At 56.2% G+C, this 18,135-nt stretch overlaps 1 protein-coding gene across 3 annotated transcripts; it reads right to left on the reverse strand.

The window, feature by feature from the left end:
• Nucleotides 1-228: 228 nt before the first annotated feature.
• Nucleotides 229-17,319, reverse strand: RAB35 (RAB35, member RAS oncogene family). 3 transcript variants are annotated; one of them, XM_072802770.1, is made up of 7 exons: nt 17,058-17,107; nt 11,447-11,497; nt 9,893-10,006; nt 8,611-8,734; nt 4,152-4,276; nt 3,935-4,059; nt 229-2,585 (listed from the first exon to the last, which is right to left on the reverse strand). In XM_072802770.1, the coding sequence occupies exons 3-7, from the start codon at nt 9,963-9,965 to the stop codon at nt 2,457-2,459; spliced, it is 576 nt and encodes a 191-aa protein (XP_072658871.1). In that variant the 5' UTR covers nt 9,966-10,006; nt 11,447-11,497; nt 17,058-17,107; the 3' UTR covers nt 229-2,456. The 3 variants fall into 3 exon arrangements, with proteins under 3 accessions (XP_072658871.1, XP_072658870.1, XP_072658872.1); XM_072802769.1 differs by lacking the exon at nt 9,893-10,006 and having other exon boundaries at nt 17,058-17,319; XM_072802771.1 differs by lacking the exons at nt 3,935-4,059; nt 9,893-10,006 and having other exon boundaries at nt 2,469-2,585; nt 17,058-17,280.
• Nucleotides 17,320-18,135: the final 816 nt, after the last annotated feature.

Raw genomic sequence — 18,135 nt, forward strand, 5'->3', positions numbered from 1 at the left:
TCTTCCCACGCGTGCTCCCAACCTATGCATCCAACCAGGGGCGGGGTTGCGGGGGCCTCAACCTGGGCCAGCCTTCTGTGGAGAAAACACGTTTGGCTTCTCCAAGTGTCCCTGGGCTTCAACAGGCACCTGTGCTGGACTCAGACCAGAACAAACAAGTGCTGGACACAGTGGGTGGGAGGAAGGCAGGCCCACCCAGAGCACAGCTGGAGGAAACAGACCCTGGAAGAAAATTTGGCAGCTTGAACCTTTATTTTTAGTATTTTTTTAAAAAGCATAATTAGAAACTTTCAATACAGAAATAATCCTAGCAAACCATTTAAAAGTTTTGTTGTTCGACAGGAATTTCACATCAGGTCCACCAGGACGTCAGCCCAGCCCTGTGAGTCCCCCACCCCCACCCCCACCCTTCATGCGTGTAACACTCAGTGGGACAGACACTGTCGTCACCAAAATCACCCCACCACCTGGGTCTGGACATCCAGTTGCCAGACCCATAGTGTCTTCTAGCCTGGGCTGGAAACTTCCAGGACCCCTTCTCCCCTTATTGCTTGAATTTGCAAGCACTGCCACACTGATGTCACGTGAATGCTGAGTTGAGTACGCCGCCCACCCCAGGAGTCTCGAGCTCTCTGCGTCCTACACAGGCCTACGGTCACCCAGCACAGCCCTGAGGATGGAGAAACCACACTTTTGCTCCTGGCCCCCAACCAGTCAGAAAATGCCTGTCGGCTGGCCCCATGGCCACCCTCCACAGCACTGCTTCCCAGGCTCAGAGCTCCCCCACCTCTCCAGGTGGCTCTAGTGAAGGCCGGCTCACAGAGAACCACAGGCTTTTGGCAGTCTGGGGAAGTGGAGAGACAGGTCAGAAGAAACCCCCAGTTTTTATTGATTAAAAACCCATCAACAATGTTAACAGGGAAAATCTGCAGTGTGAACTGTAACGTGATTGTCCAATCAGGGCTTTGCCTGGAAATCGCCTAGGAAAGGAAATCTAAAACATCATGGTGTTGAAATAAATTATTCCCAGGTTACATGATCCTTTTAGGGGAAAGGTGAATGGTGGAAGTGTCCCGAGGGGGGACAGTAATCCAGTACAGATGACCCTGGTTTCTTCCCCCAGGGGACCAGGGATAGAGCTGGCTGGCTCCTGGCCCCGGCCACCATTCCTTCCCACCCCCTAAGAAATCCTCCTGCTGCCTTTGTACTAAAAAAGTTCTGTCGGTGATCCAAAGCTGCTTGCCGTCCAACTCCGAGGTGGCGTCCCCATGGTCCAGCACCAGCACCCACTCCTCACATTCAGAGGGGCCTGGTGCCACAACGGAGACCCAGGAACTCCGGGGAAAGCCCTCTGCTGACACAGATGAGGGTGGGAGGCCCGCTCTCCTTCCCCACCAAGAAATGGCCAGGAGAAGGCAGGGCTGCTCTGCCAAGAGCCCAGCCCCACAATGGCAGGAAGCCATTCGATTTTTCTAAAAACACGGACCCAAAGTGAGGAGGCCACAACTTTTGCTGCTGTGCCAACCAAACCTCAGGAAGAGAAAGTGTAAGGAACTTAATTCATTTGATTTGGCTTCATTTTATGTTAAAATAATGTTCCTCAGTGCCCCTACAAGCCCCATCCCTACACAAACACACCCCTACCTTTCTGTGGGAACTGAAACAGGTTGGTATAAATTAAAAGCCAAGGTTTCCCTGGGTTGTAGTTCAGAGGCATCTAGAAGGCAGGACAAGAAATCTGGTGACCAGAAGGCAGGAGCAAGTCTTTCTGCAAGCCAAAAGGCTAGACCTCTAATGGGAAGCCCCAGGCCTACCTCAAGGCCAGGTTTCCCCCAGCTGCCAGGATGGTGACGTGGGCAGGGGACAGGGAAGGGTGGGGAGGGAAGGGAGCTGGACTCGGAAGACACACAGCACAGGCCCCGGAGAGAGGCGAGACCCTACGTGCCAGGAGAGGAAGCCGACAGCCTGTAGGAGAGAACAAGGAACGTGGAAGGCCCACTCCACCAGCCCAGGTTGACAAAAGATGTGGCTAGAACTCGATCCTGTCTCCTCAGGAAGCTGCTGGCAGTAAGATGGGGCGGGGTGGGGAGGGTCTACTGCAGCAGGCTGGCATTAAGGAGGCAAAAGCCAGAGCAGGACGAGGGTGATGCGGCTGGTTAAAGCAATATACATTATGTACAAACTCTGGTTAATCAGTCCGCTCGGCTGGCAGCGTCCTCGCCGGGCCCGGGTGCCTTGGCCGGGGGCAGGGGCACCAGAAGGGAAGGGCAGGTCGTCCAACACCTTCTTGGCACTCAAAGGGGGAGGGGAGGAAGTGCCGATGGCGCCTCCCGATACAAAAACGTGGAGAGAATTCTTTAAATAACGGCACGAAACTGAGACTGTCCCCGAGGAGCCCCGCGGGCCTCGGGCCGGGGAGTGGCCGCAGTGCAGTCTCTGCAGTGGGCTGGGGGGCATTAGCAGCAGCGTTTCTTTCGTTTACTGTTCTTCGTGAGCTTCACCACGTCGTTCTGTTGTTGCTGCTGCTGTTTGGCTAAGTTGTCTTTCTTTGCTCGGAGGACCAGCTCTGTGATGCAGTTGAACATCTGTGAGGACGAAGGAGGTGAGGTGGCCTCAGACCCAGCTCAGAGTCTCTGCTGGCCGCCACGGCCGCCTCCCCGGGCCCCGTGTCCCATTTGCTATTTCTACTCGTGAGAGGGTTTTGCATGTATGTTCTCAAACCCTTTCCAAAAAAAAGTCAAAAATGAACATCAAAGCTCCATGAGCTGTGTCTTAGAGAAATCAATCTCAGGGATTTTCCAGTCTTTCTTTTAAAAAGAGAAAAAGAACCTCTCCAGCTGGAATCTTCAGACAAGATAAAGGTGCCCCTGATCTGGTGACAGGCCAGAGGGACCCCACAGCCTGCCCACTTCATGCCATGTCACCACATGTCCTGCGTAGAACATGGGTCCCCAGACCCTACCCCAAGATGTCCTTGTGGTGCCAGGATCCAATGGGACTCCACCTGCCAACCCACAGGCCTCTCCTCCACTGTGCCAGGAAAGGTGTCAAGCACTTGACGTAATTTGCTCCACTTACCCCTCACGACCCAGGAGGCAGGGGTGCTCACCCTACCCCGATCTAAGGAAGGAACAGGTGCAACCTAGAGAGGTTAAGTCACCACCTCAGGTCACACAGAAAGGCCTGTACTGTGATCCCAACCTGACTCTGAGGCACCCGGGCTCCCTGCCATGATGCAGTCGGGTGTCCAGGACACACGAGGGGGATCCTGGCTTCCCTGGGTCTCCAGATTCCACACACTGTGGGACAGGACTCGCCCAAAGCTACGAGCATGGCCGCCTGGGCTTGTGGCCAAAAGTCCCACTTTTCTCCCACAGACTCCCAGCTATTTTCCAGCAGGCCGAGTGGAAGGGAAGCTGCCCCTGGCCGGAGGCTCAGCTGCTCCACGGGGGACGGGTCTCCCCAAGAGCCTCTGGGGCCTCGCAGCAAGTGCCCACCTGAACTCTTGAGGCCACAGGAAAGCAACCAGCTGTCTGCAGGGGCCCCAAGGAAAGCCCAGAGAGCAGGAAGGCCTGGGGCCGGGGTGGGCAGTGTGGCTGAAGGCTGAGCGGGAACCCTGCATAGCTGGGCTACAGAGTCTCCATTTGACCTGGCTTCTTACAAGCTGGGTGATAGTCCTCACTCCAGAACCTCAATTTCCCATATAAAACATGGAGGTGACTTAGAGGACGGCTGAGATGTGAGCTAGCGCCCGTTAAGGGCCTAGCACGATGCCTGGCTCTCAACAGGCACCGAGAAATGGCAGTTACTAAGAGGTTTCCTGTCAGCCCTCTGGGCACTCTGGGCAGGCTAGAGGCGGGGAGAGGGGGGCTGTGGTGGTTGCACGGAGTGGGCCCCGCTCCCTCCCTGCCCCCACTCTGGGCCCTCACCTCACCTCTTCCACATTGACGTTTTCCTTGGCGCTGGTCTCAAACAGCTGAATCCCCATCTGCCCTGCGAATTTGTAGGCATCTTCTGTTTCCACCACCTTTCGCTCGGGGTCATCATTCTTGTTCCCCACTTAAAGGCAAAAAGCAAAGTCAGCCCAGCCCTGCGGGAGCACCCCCCTCCCACCCTCCAGGCCAGCGTCCCCACAGGGGGTCCAGCCTCACCTAATATTCGGCACACATCATCACAGTTTTGGTTGATTTCATGAAGCCACCGCTTGACGTTGACAAAGGACTCGGCACTGGTGACATCATAAACCACGATGACCCCGTGGGTCCCCCGATAATACCTGGAGGGTCAGGATCTGTGTCAGAGCTTCAGCCTGGACAAGAGTAGCCCCTTCACTAAGACACAGCCTGCCCACATCCGGACAGCAGCCAGGGAAATGGTGATGGGGCGAAAGCTCTCCTGCAAGACACCCAGCATCTGTCCACCTGACCCCGGCTGGACATACCGGAACCAGGCCCCAGCCCAGCACTCAACAGCACTGCTGCTCACGCTCATGCCCAAGGCACCAGTGAACGAGGAGCCGCCTTTGAGGCGGTCAGTCAAGTTGTTCAAGTCTGCCACTAACTCAAAACTTCTTTGAAGTTCTTGTTTTGTTTAAAATGCAAGTAATTTTTGTATTTGATGCTATATTCTCACTGTCTTTGTTTTACCATTCAAAGATTTTTCTCTCCTCCAGCCAGGCTTTATAAAATGCCATTCCAAGAAGACACACCATTTGAGAAGCCCCACCAACGTCTCATTCACTCCTCTGGGGGCAGGTGGACACCTCCCTTCCGCCACTCTGGGCTCATCCACGCCGGTGGCAGAGAGAGCATGAAAATGGTGTGGGGCATCCAGTCCCAGCCAGGAAGGTGTCCCAGATGTGCCACCGTCCAAACGTGCAGACCCTATGGCGTGAGGTCAGCCAGAAGGTCTGGAAGGCAGGAAGATGTAAACGTTCCCCTCCAGACACCGTGACCCCACTCATTTACAGTTCAGAGGGACAGCTGGAGGACATCGACCCCACGCACCCCGCCCGCCCCTTAGGTTTAGCAGGGCTGAGCACTACTGGGCCCTCAAGCCTGTGGGGGAACAGCCCCTCCGCACCAGAGCCTTAGTGAGGATGGAGCCGGGGAGGCCATGGGTGCAGCCGTCTTCTCACCACTAGCTCGTCGGCGCTCTGGCCACTCTTGCTTTCTACACCCAGTCACAGGACAAAGGCTACCGGGCACCATCTCTGCAAGGCGGTGGGAGCCCAGGAAGGTTACTGCAACGCACCTCAGCGCATCTCCTTCCTCAGCTATTAAACGGATGTATCAGTCCTAGCTTTGGGGACAGTTGCGAGGAATAAAGAAGATAACTTATGTTTTCACAAGGGCCAGGGGGTTGTCAACCGTCAAGGAATGGTGGCTCTCTACCGTTATTAATATTCCTTCAGTGACAAGCCGGGGCCTCTGACACCAGTGGAAGAAAACCAAGGGACGGCATCAAGGCAGCTTTCCCAAGCCGGCTGTCAGGGCTGCGGGCAGAAGCAGCCCGTGCCGTGCCCAGGGGCCTAGCCCAGCTGGTGTCCCCTACCCCGTCTCTCCGCCCCTCAGAAGCCCGCTGGGGTCCCAGGGGCTTCATTCTGCCCTGGCTCTGCCTGCCGGGGACATGGTGTCCCTGCCCTGGGAGCCCAGACTGTCAAGCTGTGCAGGTGCCAGGCCCTCAGAACCAGCTGCTGCCCAGAGCACCAGGTCATCACCCAACTGGGCAGGAGTGCACACCAGGACCAGGACAAGTGACTGTCCCCTGCTGGCAAAGGTAGTGCAGGCAGAGGCACACATCACCAAGCTCTCCTATGTTGAAGACCATTGAGAATGCCAAGAAGTGCTGAAAGGGACTTCACCAGAGAGCGAGAATAGTTTGAGGACAAGACCGGGGGCTCAGAGCTCTGACAAGGGGGTCACTGGTGCTTCTGGGCCTCCTGTCACCGCCGCCACCAGTAATCACACACACTCACCTGTGCTCAGCTCTGTGCCCGGCACAGCGCCCAGCACTTCATATCCACTGCCTGTTCATCTGAAGCAACCTGCTATGACGGACACGAAGGTCGCCATTTCACCAGTGAGGACATGAGGCTGAAGGGAGTGACTGTGCTGAAGTCACAATGTCTGGGTCTGACTCCCAGGCCAGGGCCAAGGCTCCAAGGGGCTTCCCTTGCCCACCATCTGGCACCTCGTTCCTCCCTCTTCCCCAACCTGCACCCCAGCCACGCCTCTCAGGGGCAGCAAACCCCAGCTACAGAGAAGAAACAGGGTGACAACAGGGCAGGATGCAGTTTTAGTTTCTCTTTTAATGCCCTGAATCACAAAAGGCCATACTACTCCACCCCGACTGCCCCAACCCCTGAGAACAACTCCTAAACTCTTTCAAGACTCCCTTCCTCACCAGCCGCCCACACAGGACGTCAAGTCTTTCCATGGCCCCTCGCATGGCGTGTGCAGTGCCTCCTGCCTCATGAAGCACAGAGCGGGGACCCACAAGATGGAGCTTCCTCAGCTTCCCCAAGACAGGCAAGATGGCCAGCAAAGGCTGAGCCGGTGCCCACAGACCCCCACTGTGCAGCATGCCCCCTCCTCGAGCACCCCAAACACACACATATTGCCCTCAGGTAGCTGAGCTGTTCCAGTGTCCCCAAAAGAATGAAGGAGGTGCTTCACCCTCTTCCCACCCTGCTCCTAAAGGAGCTGACCTCAAGGTGGCCACGGGCTCCTCTGCACCCCAACAAACCGCCCTGCAAAAAGCCCTTTTCATGGCCATGGACCCAGTATGCTCAGCCACCCTGAATGCCCTGAGTGGTTTTAGGCCACAGGAGACACCAGAGCATCAGCCTCGGCCCCAGTCTCTCAAGGTGGGGACTACAGAGAGCAGAAGGCTGAACCAGAAGGCAAGAGCTTTGGCATCAAACGAACCTGAATTCAACATGTAACTTACAGACCAAACTAAGTCACTTTACCCTCTCTCCATAATTTTCTCCTCAATTTTCTCATCCATAAAATGGAAATAATCACAGGACTCTTTATCTGGGATTCAGTGAAACAAACAGGTAAAATCGTCAGTGACAGTCGCAGCTCAGAGGAAGGACGTCTGGGGTCAGTGTCCAGACCTGACACAGATGAGAGGTCTTGTTCAGGTCTGGATGCTTGCGCTGCCCGTGACGTCCGTCCTCCCGCAAGGAGCCTCTGAGCAGCTGCCCTCCCCAAGGACTTGCTGGCAGCTGCTAAGACACAAAAGGACTCAGGGAGCTCATCAGCAAGAAGCCACGGAGAGCTGCACTGGGCAGCCCCCAAGCGTGGGGACCCACAGAGTTCAGGGAAGCACAGGCCACGGCACAAACGTGCTCCCCACAGCTGACCCAGTGACAGAAGTCTCTCCCGCTCAGGGGCTGCTCAGGCTCCAGCCGCTTGAACCAGGGCAGCTCTGGCCTCACCCCTCTCCTTGCACGGCAGCACCCCCAATAACATCCCCCAATACTCCCAGCCACCACTGTAGGGGCTTCTCACCCCTCAGCAGATCCTCACAAGCCACAGGATGGGCAGCCAGCCTGGGGTCTGTCCCATTTCCATGCCGAAATTTCCACGCCACTTCCCCAAGAGCCTCCAGTCACACAGGAACTTCTGGGGGGAGGCAAAGGAGAGGCCTACCAAAGCAGCAACTACTGCAGGCCAGACACTGACTCCTAGTCTGCACCCGCCACAGTGTGGAGCTCAGGCTTTGCTACTTACTGGGAGGACCCCTCTCAGAAGTCCCCCCCACCTGTAAAATGGGGAAAATAATAGTTCCAACTGCAGAGCTTAATGAGATCATCTGTGTGAAGCACCTGGCACAGAGGACTGAGCATTAAAGCAAATCCTAAGGAGAAACCCTCTGGAAAACCGAAGCACAGAGAATTTAGGCAACCGCCCAAGGTCACACAGTAGAACAGACATATAAATTCTAAGCTGTCTGCCTTCAAAGCCCTCCTCTTTCCTGGAAGCTTCTCTATTAACAGCACAGGAACCAAGAGCCCCTCCCCAGGACTCCTGCTCTCTGGGGCTCCAGCGGGGCTCCCCCATTTACAGCTGAAGACCACAAAGATGCTGGAACAGCAAAGGAGGGCAGCCCACTGGGTGAGCCAGGTTCTGGGTAAATGGCTTTGGGGAGGCAGAGGAGAGGCCTCCCAATGGCCTCCTATGTACCAGTACTCCTTCCTAGCCTCTCAAAGGAGAGAAGCCGCCTCCAGGTGACAGGAGCCTGCACGCCAACCCTGGCTGTCGCAGCTGGCCCCTAACAAGAAGCACTCACCAAGTATGTGACCATCTAGGTAGGCAGCATCACCATGCTCCCATTTGCCTACAAAGGAACTGAAGGCTAGAGGGGAACTGAAGACTGACTCGTACTCTCCTGCCAGGCACCCCGCCACTGGCCCCTGTGGGCTGCAGCCTACCTCATCACCTCCTCCTCTCACACAACACCAGCTACTGTGGCAAGGAGTGCCTCTCCTGACGGCTCAGGGGCCCACCCCAGGGACATTGCTATGACTTGGGACCCCCGACACTGCATCCAAATGTAGGTGGCAAGGGGTCAGAATGGGAGTGGGCCAGCCTGACTCACGTGGAAGTGATGGTGCGGAAGCGCTCCTGCCCGGCCGTGTCCCAGATCTGCAGCTTCACTTTCTCCCCATTGATCTCCACAGTCCGAATCTTGAAATCCACTCCGATTGTGGTGATGTAGCTGCCTGCGCGCACACACACACGCACACACATGCACGCACACACACATGCACACACATACATACACACATTAGCAAGGCCGCCAGGGCGCCCCGATCGGACGCATCTGCACCCGCACAGGTGACCCCAGCCTCTGCCATCCCTCCCCACTCACTCTTTGCACCCAGCAAGTTCGAGGTCCCAGGGACACAGTCCTGAGCAAGAAAGACAAGGTCCACACCCCAGTGGTGCCCGCAGTGGAGGTGAGGGTGAGACAGGACACAATGACACAAAGTGATAAAGACCACAATTTCAGGAGTGAGATGCACCACAAAGGAAATTAAACCAGGTTGAGACAGGGGAGGGGACAGGCTCCTTTCGTTAGAAGGGCCAGGGCAGATGTGTCAGCAGTGGCCTGAGTCCTGGGGTCCCCCAGCACACAGTGTGGGGGTTTGCTTCCTGGGCTACACCCAACACTGTAATGACCCACAACGTTTACTTCCTAACACACAGGTCACAACTTGTATTTTGGAAAACACTGCTCCGGGAAGAGGAGATGATAGCAAAAATAGCAATGGGGGAGGCTGAGGGGGGTGGGGGGTGGCGGTCATGTGAGGTCAAGCATGCGGTGGGAGGCAGATGGGGGGGCCCGAGGCCAGGTCTCAGGGCCTTTGTACCATTTTGGCAAGCTTGTTTCTCTGGTTGTGGCAGAGTGGCAGTGAAGGGTCTGAATCAGAGCCTGAGCTGTGCTGTAAACAGTTCGCTCGGGCATCTGTGTGAAAGACGGAAGAGAAGATCTAGCCGATGTCCTAGTCCTGCCCAGGCTGACCAACAACTCCTGTTCCCGCTGTTTGGGGCTTACTGTGTAACGAGAACACAGTGCTGCAGAAACACACAGCCCTCCTGACCATACGGAGTGTATGGAGGGCTCAAAGTTCACAGAAGGGTGGAGATCCAGGAAGGCTCTGGGGAGGAAGTCACACGTGGGCCTCACTTGAAAGAACAGGTACCGTTTCCAAGGCCGAGAGAAGGCAGGGGGCGCAGAGCTACCAGCCTCTAGTAGGTGGGGCCCCGGGCTGCAGCTCAACATCCTTACATGCACAGCAGCCCCTTCCACAAGGAAGCATGGGGCCCCAGCGTCCGTGATGACCACATGGAGAAACTCTGATATAAACTCCACTCACGTGAGGAGGCCTTGGAGGTCTGTACTGACAAGGTGAACCGAGCTTCAGGTACAGGGTGGGCAGAAGCTGCCATGACGTGTCAGGCCAGAACCTACGACGGTCTCCACTAAGACACTGGCGGTAGGGACGGAAAGGAGAGAGAGCACATGGGGAGACCAGAGCTGGAAGCCACTGGGGCGGGGAACACGAGGGACACCAGGAGGAAGAGCGGGGATCCCGAGTCTGAGGAAGCTGCCCAGTAGTTACCACCCCTGAACAGAACAGAATAGCAACAAGCCCTAGCTGCCACTTCTGACCTGGGCCGGTTCACTCCTCCTTAGGCAACCTGGTGGTCCCCCGCTCCCAGGAAGTCACCATATTGATGCCGAATTTAGGGCGGACACCCAATTGGCATAGCGCACTACAGCCCAGAACTCTTGGGCCCATCGATCCTCCTGCCTCAGCCTCCCGAGTAGCTGGAACTACAGGCGCGCGCCACTGCGCCCAGCTGGCTGCCACTTCTGAAGGGACTCCTTCGCCCAGGCAAGAGAACACGGGCATCTCCGGTAATGCTCGCAATAACCCTACGCTGAGTGGTCCCATTTTCCAAATAGGCTGAGGCTTAGCCATGCTCAGGGGCACAGGGGACAGACAATTCTTTCCGCCATCACACCACCAGTGGCCCACTTCACCAAGAGGGAAGTGTTCGCCCTGTAACTGCTTCCTAACTCTAGCTCGATGGTCAAGCATAGCACACAGAATCCCGATGACAGAGTCACATTTGGTCCTTGATCAGAGAGGCCAAGCCAACTCAAAGCCTCTACTATGAACCTGATGTATTCAACAAACAAAAACAGGTCCAACTTTACCGGGGATCAGGAAAATGCAAATTTATATGATAGCACTTTCTGCCTATCGGCTTAGCAAACGTGAAGACTAAGACACAGCATGGATCAGAGTTGACAAGGAGCACTTCTGAGCCCTTCAGTGGGAGTGTCACTTAGCACAGCTTCTTTGAAAGGCAAGTCGGCAGTTTCAAATGCATTTACCCCCTGACCTAGTAACTCCACTTCTATACAAAGATAAACATAAGACGCATCCCAAATAATGCATAACTTAAAATAGAAGCAGCCAGAAAGCACGCACATATCGAGAGCAATGCTGGTAAATGATGCAGATCAGAACCAGAGGTCTGCTAGAGATGGGGAAGGATGGTCCGTGATGTGCTGAGGGGAAGGCCAGTTGCCAACCCACTGCATGTGGAGTTGAAAAAACCAGGAGCCACGCACTGCGCCGAACAGTGGCCACAAAGGCACCAGAGTAGGAGCAGGTGAAGGGACAGGTTTCTCTCTCCACCTCGGAGTCTGCCTGTCTGAAATTCTACCCAGGCATGTACTAACTCGTAATATTTTAAGGAAGGGAAAAAAAGTTAACAATGGGGCACAGAAAGTCTCCGGGTAGAAAAAGGGATGGGCCTACAAAAGGATTTTTTAAATAAGACAGACATCAGGCAAAGGCACCAGGTAAAGGGATCTCAAACCCAAGAGCCCAGCAGCACCCCCGGGGCACACTCACCTGAGAAAGTGTTGTCTGCAAAACGTAACAGTAAGCTGCTCTTGCCCACACCTGCAGGAAAGAAAGCAGGAGATGAGAGGGGCCACGGGTCCCTCCCTCTCACCCTGTCCTCCAGGGAGATGGCACCCAAATGCTAACTCTTAAGAAGCTCAGCAGACCCATCTCCCACCTCAATGCTGCTTATCTCCCCGACCGGCCATATGCTGAGAGCATCTCTCCAACCCAGTGTCTGACCTTTGCCTCTGTCCCGAAGGGAGAGAAGTTGCCCCCGAGTCCTGCATGATGAGATGAGAAAGGGGCTCGTGGCCCTATGCTGAGGAGACCCAGAGGGAGACACCAGATGACAGAAAAAAAAGCAGGGGGAAGGTAAACCAAATGATATGGATTCCAAAGCATGTCTAAAACACACAGTCCTGGGGATCCCTGGGTGGCTCAGCAGTTTGACACCTGCCTTCGGCCCAGGGCGTGATCCTAGAGTCCTGGGACCAAGTCCCATGTCAGGCTCCCTGCGTGGGGCCTGCCTTCTGCCTGTGTCTCTGCCTGTGTCTCTGCCCCCGCCCCCCTCCTCTGTGTCTCTCATGAATAAAAATCTTTAAAAAAAAAATAAATAAATAAATAATAAAACACACAGTTCCTAGAAAAGTGTACACCATGTGTGGAGCTGCAGTCTGTGTACAGCATCACACGAGGAACTGTGGACCTGGAAGAGACTCTTGATCAAGGCCATTTTGCAGGTGAGAAAACTGAGGCCCAGACAACACAAACCAACTGACAGCCATCTTCCCCCTGCCAATGTCACTGCCAGCTGGGTTGGTGAGGAGGGGCTGTCTGCCTTACATCTGTCAGCCCAACAGCTCACATGTGCTCAGACGACTTCACTTACCACGGCACCCCCTGACACAACCTGACCCAAGGATGAGCAGAACCCTATAAGCTTGGCTTCTCTTTACCTCCAGACTAGCAGCTTCAGCCGGGGCCCCTGCCTGGTTTCCCCCGTCCCATCCCCTATCCTTGCCAGCCCTAAGGCCAACTGGGTGACCCAACCACAGAAGAAAAGAATCTGTACACACAGAGCTGTGTGTGTGGCAGGCACCTGAGCTCTATGGGAGGCTGAGCAGCTGGCCTTCGGGCCCTCGGCAGGGAAGCGTGGGGCTGAGCTGTGAATCCAGGGCGGTCTACCCCAGGGCTCTACAGCTCTCTCCAGTACATACTGCGAGGGGAGTCTTCCTGTGTCTGTTTCAGGAAGTGGAATAAAAAGATGCCGAAAGGGCTCCTCATCTCACTCCTGTTAGATTCAGAGCAGCAGTGCTACCACTGCTAGACGTGAGATCTTAAACTGGGGTCTCAAGAGCCTCCAAGCTAAGTGCAAATTTGTGGGGAGAAGCCCACAAGGTACATGAGCTCCTGAAAGGGCGCTATGACCGCCCCCTTCCCCTGCTGTTTCTCTAAACCTGACCAATCCCAGACACCCTCTCTGGCCAGTCCTCTCTGAGAATCTCTTCCGGGGACTTCTCCAATGAGTGAGCTGTGTGGGGATAACCCAGAAGAACTTGCTTCATGGAGTGAACCTGGGGCTTACTCCCCCAACACAGGCTGGGGTGCGGCTCTGGGCAGACGGGTGCTGCGCCCACAGTACCTGCAAGCTCTTGCTCAGAGGCACTTCCTCATTGCCGCCTCTGCGAGGCTTCCTGCCGAGTGAAGGAGAGCCCAGGCCCTGGGCTGGGTCCCTCACAGCGCTCTGCCCAGTGCCAACACCCCATCGGGCCTACCGGCTCCTTGGCTTCCTCCTGGAGCCTTCTGGGTCCGCTTACTCAGCTAAAAGCTGTGTCTGGGCCACTAGTTGGGAGTTCCCCTAGGAAGGAGATCGCGCCTTCCTCACCCTGGACATTTACAGTGCTGGGAGCTGGGCCCGGCACTTAGGAGACACCAGCAAAACACGGTTTAATGAATTTAGGACAACACAAATCACATTGACAGCTATGCCATCTAATGCTATGACCGCGGCATTCACAGAAGCCAAAACAGTAGTTTTCAAACTTTCAGGGAGCAGCACAGTCCTTCTTTAAAATTAAATTTTATCTGAATCCCATAGATCTAAAACAGGTAAGGGGGGTGCGCCTGGGTCAGTTAAGTGTCTAACTCTTGATTTCAGCTCAGGTCATGATCTCAGGATGAGACTGAGCCCTGTATTGCTGGGTGTGGAACCTACTTAGGATTCTCTCTCTCCCTCTGCCCCCTCCCTCCCCGACTGCTCTCTCTCACTCTAAAAATACATAAAATAAAAAATAAGAGGTAAGGGGTTTTCTCTGCACGAAGCAATGAAGCAGCAGTGTGCCCTCCAACCTGGCCTCTCCGAGTCCCCTCCCTCACCCCGCTGCTCTGCAGAGCTGCTGAAAACCACCAGGCTGCAGAGAGACCACTACAGCCACCACAGTAACTGTTGCTCTGACCTGACACCAACCCCCGGCACTGCTCTTTCCTTTGAAAGGAAGAGAAGCCCACCCTGAGACATGACATCTCCCAAATATCCTTGGAAGAGGCCTCCTCAGGAAAACAAGCTGCTTCCATTTATCCCACAGCACTGGCCTAAGAGAGGAAGTGATAGGTACCAATCTACCTTTACCACAGCTGAAGTCAAAGGCTTTGCAAGGGCCATACGTAGCATGAAACCCAACTAGTCCAGCCCCGTCACGTTCTACCCAGCAAAGAGTATAGGCCCCAGCACCCAAGGCCTCCTGGCAGCCAGGAGACAGATTTACCCACAAACACCACGCATGCCCCTCTCAGCCATCACCGCTCTCCCCTGCTCCCTGCTTCTTGGCCTACACAGGTGCTCTGGTCCTCAAAAAGCCCCCACAAAAGTCCCCACCCCGGCCCGGCTCCTCCCCTGGGCTATAGTTAGTCCCTCACTCATCTGGACTTCAGTTCTAGACTGCTGAAGACCCTTAGACCTTTGAGTAAAGCATTTGCAATTTTAATCCTGGCTCAGCCACCCATTCACTGTACAACCTCAGACAAGTCACTTCCTCTCTCAGAGCCTCAGCTCACTCATCGGTAAAGTGAAAGGCTTTAACTAGTTCTCTGATGGCCACTCCAATCTCCAGGTTCTAAGAATAAGGATGGCTGGCCCCAGAGATCAGATGAAATGCTGTTATAACCGAGCTAATGTCAGAAGAGCACAGGAGAAAGTAGAGAACTTTAGCCATAAGGAAGAGCTGCAAAAGCTGAGGGAACGTGTTCCAGAAGCTTGTACAATGTGGCAGAGTGGGAAGAACTCTAGATTCATAAAGAAAGAAACGAATATTCATTGAGGGCCCCCCTTCGCCAGGCCTGACACCAGCTGCTCACGCATAGCACCAATGTGCATTAACCCCAAGCTTTACCTGGGATGAGCTGTATGACTTTGGGCAAGTCAGTCAGCTCCTCTGAGCCTCAGTTTCCTTTTTGACAAAATGCACAGGCAGCAGGTGAGAATCAGAGGAGAGCGTCTGTGAAATTATTTGAAAAACCTTCAGAAAGCCTCCACGTAAGGAGCCAGTCCAGGGCAGTGTCCGACGTTCGCCTCCTCGCTCAGCTGCCAAGTTTGGTCTGAGCTTCCTGGCTACCATCTCCCAGTCTCACGAGGGTCCAGCTGACTCCTGCACCCGATGTGGTTCTACAAGTGCAGACTGAACTAGGAGCCAGCCACGGAACTTAACAAGTCTTCTCCCACACCTGACTTCCCAGTGAGAAATCAATATACCAGGCAAAACAGACTTTGAGAAGGCGGGGGCGGGGGGGTGGGGGTGGGGGTGGGGGGGTGGACCAGAACCATCCCCTGGGTTTTACAGAGGAGAAAAGCCAACAAGCTGCATCTCCTTGCAGAGTTTATGCTTTTCAGTTTTGGATATCAACACACAAAGCCCTAGATGTCTTGCAGAGGGCTAAGGACCCTGACCTTGGTGGGCTTACTTTAACTCCAAAAGGAGAGAAACTACCCTAATGTCAAGTCCTTGGGAACCATGGCCGGGGCTAAAATCAAATCCTATAAAGGCCTAAGTCTTGGGACACTGAGGAATGCCAGAGTCCACCCTCCAAGGGTCCACCACCTCCACCAAACACAGCTTGTCTGGTTTTCTTTCATTCAAACCACAACGAATCCACCCTCCACCCATCTAACTCCTTCCTTGACCACAGCTACTCTGCATCTCCCTCGTCGGCCCCTAACTTTTCCCCTTACCTCTCCCTTCTACCAGGAACCGCAGAAACCTCAGCCGTCCTTCACCGGATCCAAACCACCAACCACATCCCAATCTAGCTTCACAGTTGAGACCAAAACCCACTCACTTCCATGGCCATCACCCAACACTCCATCAGGGTCTTACAACCCCTGTGATTGGTCCCTTCTTTCCTTAACAATCCATGGGCTCCACCACCAACCTGGCCTTCAGTCCTGTGACTGCCTTGCCCATACTCAACTCAGGTCTGGTCTATAAACGTGGCATGCTCCCAAGCCTCCTTCCCCATCATATAATCCCAGCACCTCAGCTATGCTCCCATAAACCTCCCAGAGCCTGCCTCCCTGACCTCTTGATCACCTCATAAACCAGCTTACCTGCCACAAACACCTCTAAAACCCTCCACCCTCTCCCAGAAACCAACCTATCTTTTCTAGGGATACTTAACATTCATTCACTCATTCATTCATTAGATGTGTTTTAGGTGCCTACTGGGTGCAGGACACTGCACCAGGCCGTGGAGAAGGTGCAGTGCACTCAGCTAGGAGCTCTCCCAGGGTGTATATATGGTCAAAGCCCTTTTGTGTTACTGGCTGACCCACCTCCAATACCCGTCTAGGATACCGTAGAGCGAGCACGTACTGAGCACTCACTACGTGTGGGCATGGTCCCAACACTATGTGTGCATTATCTCACTGAATACTCCGTCAGCCCCATAAGGCAGATCCTGCCTACTATTATTCCACTTTGCGGATAGGGAAACAGAACGATACAGATGATAATTCAGCAGGAATGTGCCAGGCCCTGTGCGAGGTAATCCCATGAGACAGGTTCTGGGATTATCTCCATTTGACAGAGGAAGAAACTGAGGTTTACAACGAGCACTAACCACCACATCAATAGCTAGCATCTACCTACGGCTGACTTTACGCCAGGCTGGGCGCTGAACACTTTCCCAGCTTTATCTCATCACAGAGTCATACCACCCAGCCAGGCACGTCCCCACTTCGCAGACGAGGGAACCGAGGCTCAGAAAGGCTAAACAATTTGCCCAAGGTCACGGAGTGAGGAAGCTGGTAGTCCCAGAACTCGAACCCGGGTCTGTCCAACTCCAGACATCGCGGGACTTGACCAAGGTCACACGTGAGGCAGCGGCAGGCGCGGCAGGAGGACCGGGCGCCCCGGCCCGACCCCTGCGCGCCCCGCGCGCCCTGCCCTGCGCTCCGACGCCGGGCGCCCCAACCTCAGCCCCTCGGCGCGCCCCTCGGGCCAGCGGCCGCCCGGCAGCCCCGCCCCGCGCGGGCCGGCACCTCCCCGCCCGCCTGCCCGCCCCGAGGCCCCCGCGGGCCGCGCCCGGCAGGGCCCACGCCGCCTCCGGCCGCCGCGGCCCTCACCGCTGTCGCCGATGATGAGCAGCTTGAAGAGGTGGTCGTAGTCCCGGGCCATGGCGGGCGGGGGAGGCGCGCGCGGGCGGGCGGGGTCGGTGCTGGCCTCGCGATCCGCAGCTCCCTCCCGGCTGCTTCGGCAGCGGCGGATCCACTTCCCGAACAAACAGCCGGAACTGACAGAAACACCTCCCTCCGCTCCCCCCCCTCCTCCTCCTCCTCCTCCTCCTCCTCAACAGCCGCCGCCGCTGCCACCGCCTCCCTCCTTCCCGCCCCGCCCCGCTAGTGCGCAGGCGCAGCGCTTGACACCGCCTCTGCGCAGCCGCAGCCGCGGACGGCCGCGCCCTCTCCGCGCTCGCCCGGCGCGCAGGCGCCCAGGAGGATCCCCGCGGGCGCGGGCTCGCCTCGCCTGCGTCTGCCCGGGGGACCTGGGCGCAGCCGCTGGCGGCCGCGGGCGTCGGAGGACGGGGAGGCCGGGAGCGCCGGAGGACGCCGAGAGCGCCGGAGGAGCTCGGCCGTGGCCCGCGACAGCCTGGCTGCCTCATCTTCGAGAGCTGCAGGCGCCGCGGAGACGGAGAGACCGGCGCCCAGTGACCGAGGAGGCGGGGCTACGCCGGGCCCCGGGCCCCGGACTCTCCGCCGCCTCCGGGGCGCTGGTCGCGGGCCGCGGACTGAGCGCCGGGGGCCCCTCGCCGGCCGGCTTGGCAGGGCGGAGTCGCCTGCGGAGCGGAGCGGAGCGAGAGAGGAGTGTGGCCTTTGACCCACACCTCGTGCCGGTGACCGGCGCGGCCCGAGCTGCCTCGGTGGAGGAGCGCGGAGGGCAGCTCCAGAAGCCAGCCGGGGCGAGCGGCGCCCGGAGCCCGGAGCCCGGAGCAGCAGCCCCCTCGGCTGCGGTGTCACACCGCCCGCGCAGCCACATCCCGAAAGCGTGTGGTTAGGAAGACCTGGGCTGCCAAGAACTAAACGGGATTGGGCTTCTCATCAGCTCGTTTTTTCCCCGTTTTAAATTCCCACCTGCCCTAAAAGTGCGACGCTCCCGCTGCCGTTCTGATTAGAGAATTGCAGAGATTTCGAAGTTCCTTATGGC

The sequence above is a fragment of the Canis lupus genome, chromosome 27 (genome assembly GCF_048164855.1).
Source record: "Canis lupus baileyi chromosome 27, mCanLup2.hap1, whole genome shotgun sequence".
NCBI classification, from domain to species: Eukaryota; Metazoa; Chordata; class Mammalia; order Carnivora; family Canidae; genus Canis; species Canis lupus.

What these genes read in the sequence shown, in the direction of transcription:
- RAB35 (XM_072802769.1), bottom strand. Translation starts at nt 17,109, where the DNA reads ATGGCCCGGGACTACGACCACCTCTTCAAGCTGCTCATCATCGGCGAC. An exon ending in GCTCATCATCGGCGACAGCG is followed by an intron (nt 11,498 to 17,057) that starts GTGAGGGCCGCG and finishes TCTTTCCTGCAG; the next exon opens with GTGTGGGCAAGAGCAGCTTA. An exon ending in TTCCGCACCATCACTTCCAC is followed by an intron (nt 4,277 to 8,610) that starts GTGAGTCAGGCT and finishes CTGACCCTCCAG; the next exon opens with GTATTATCGGGGGACCCACG.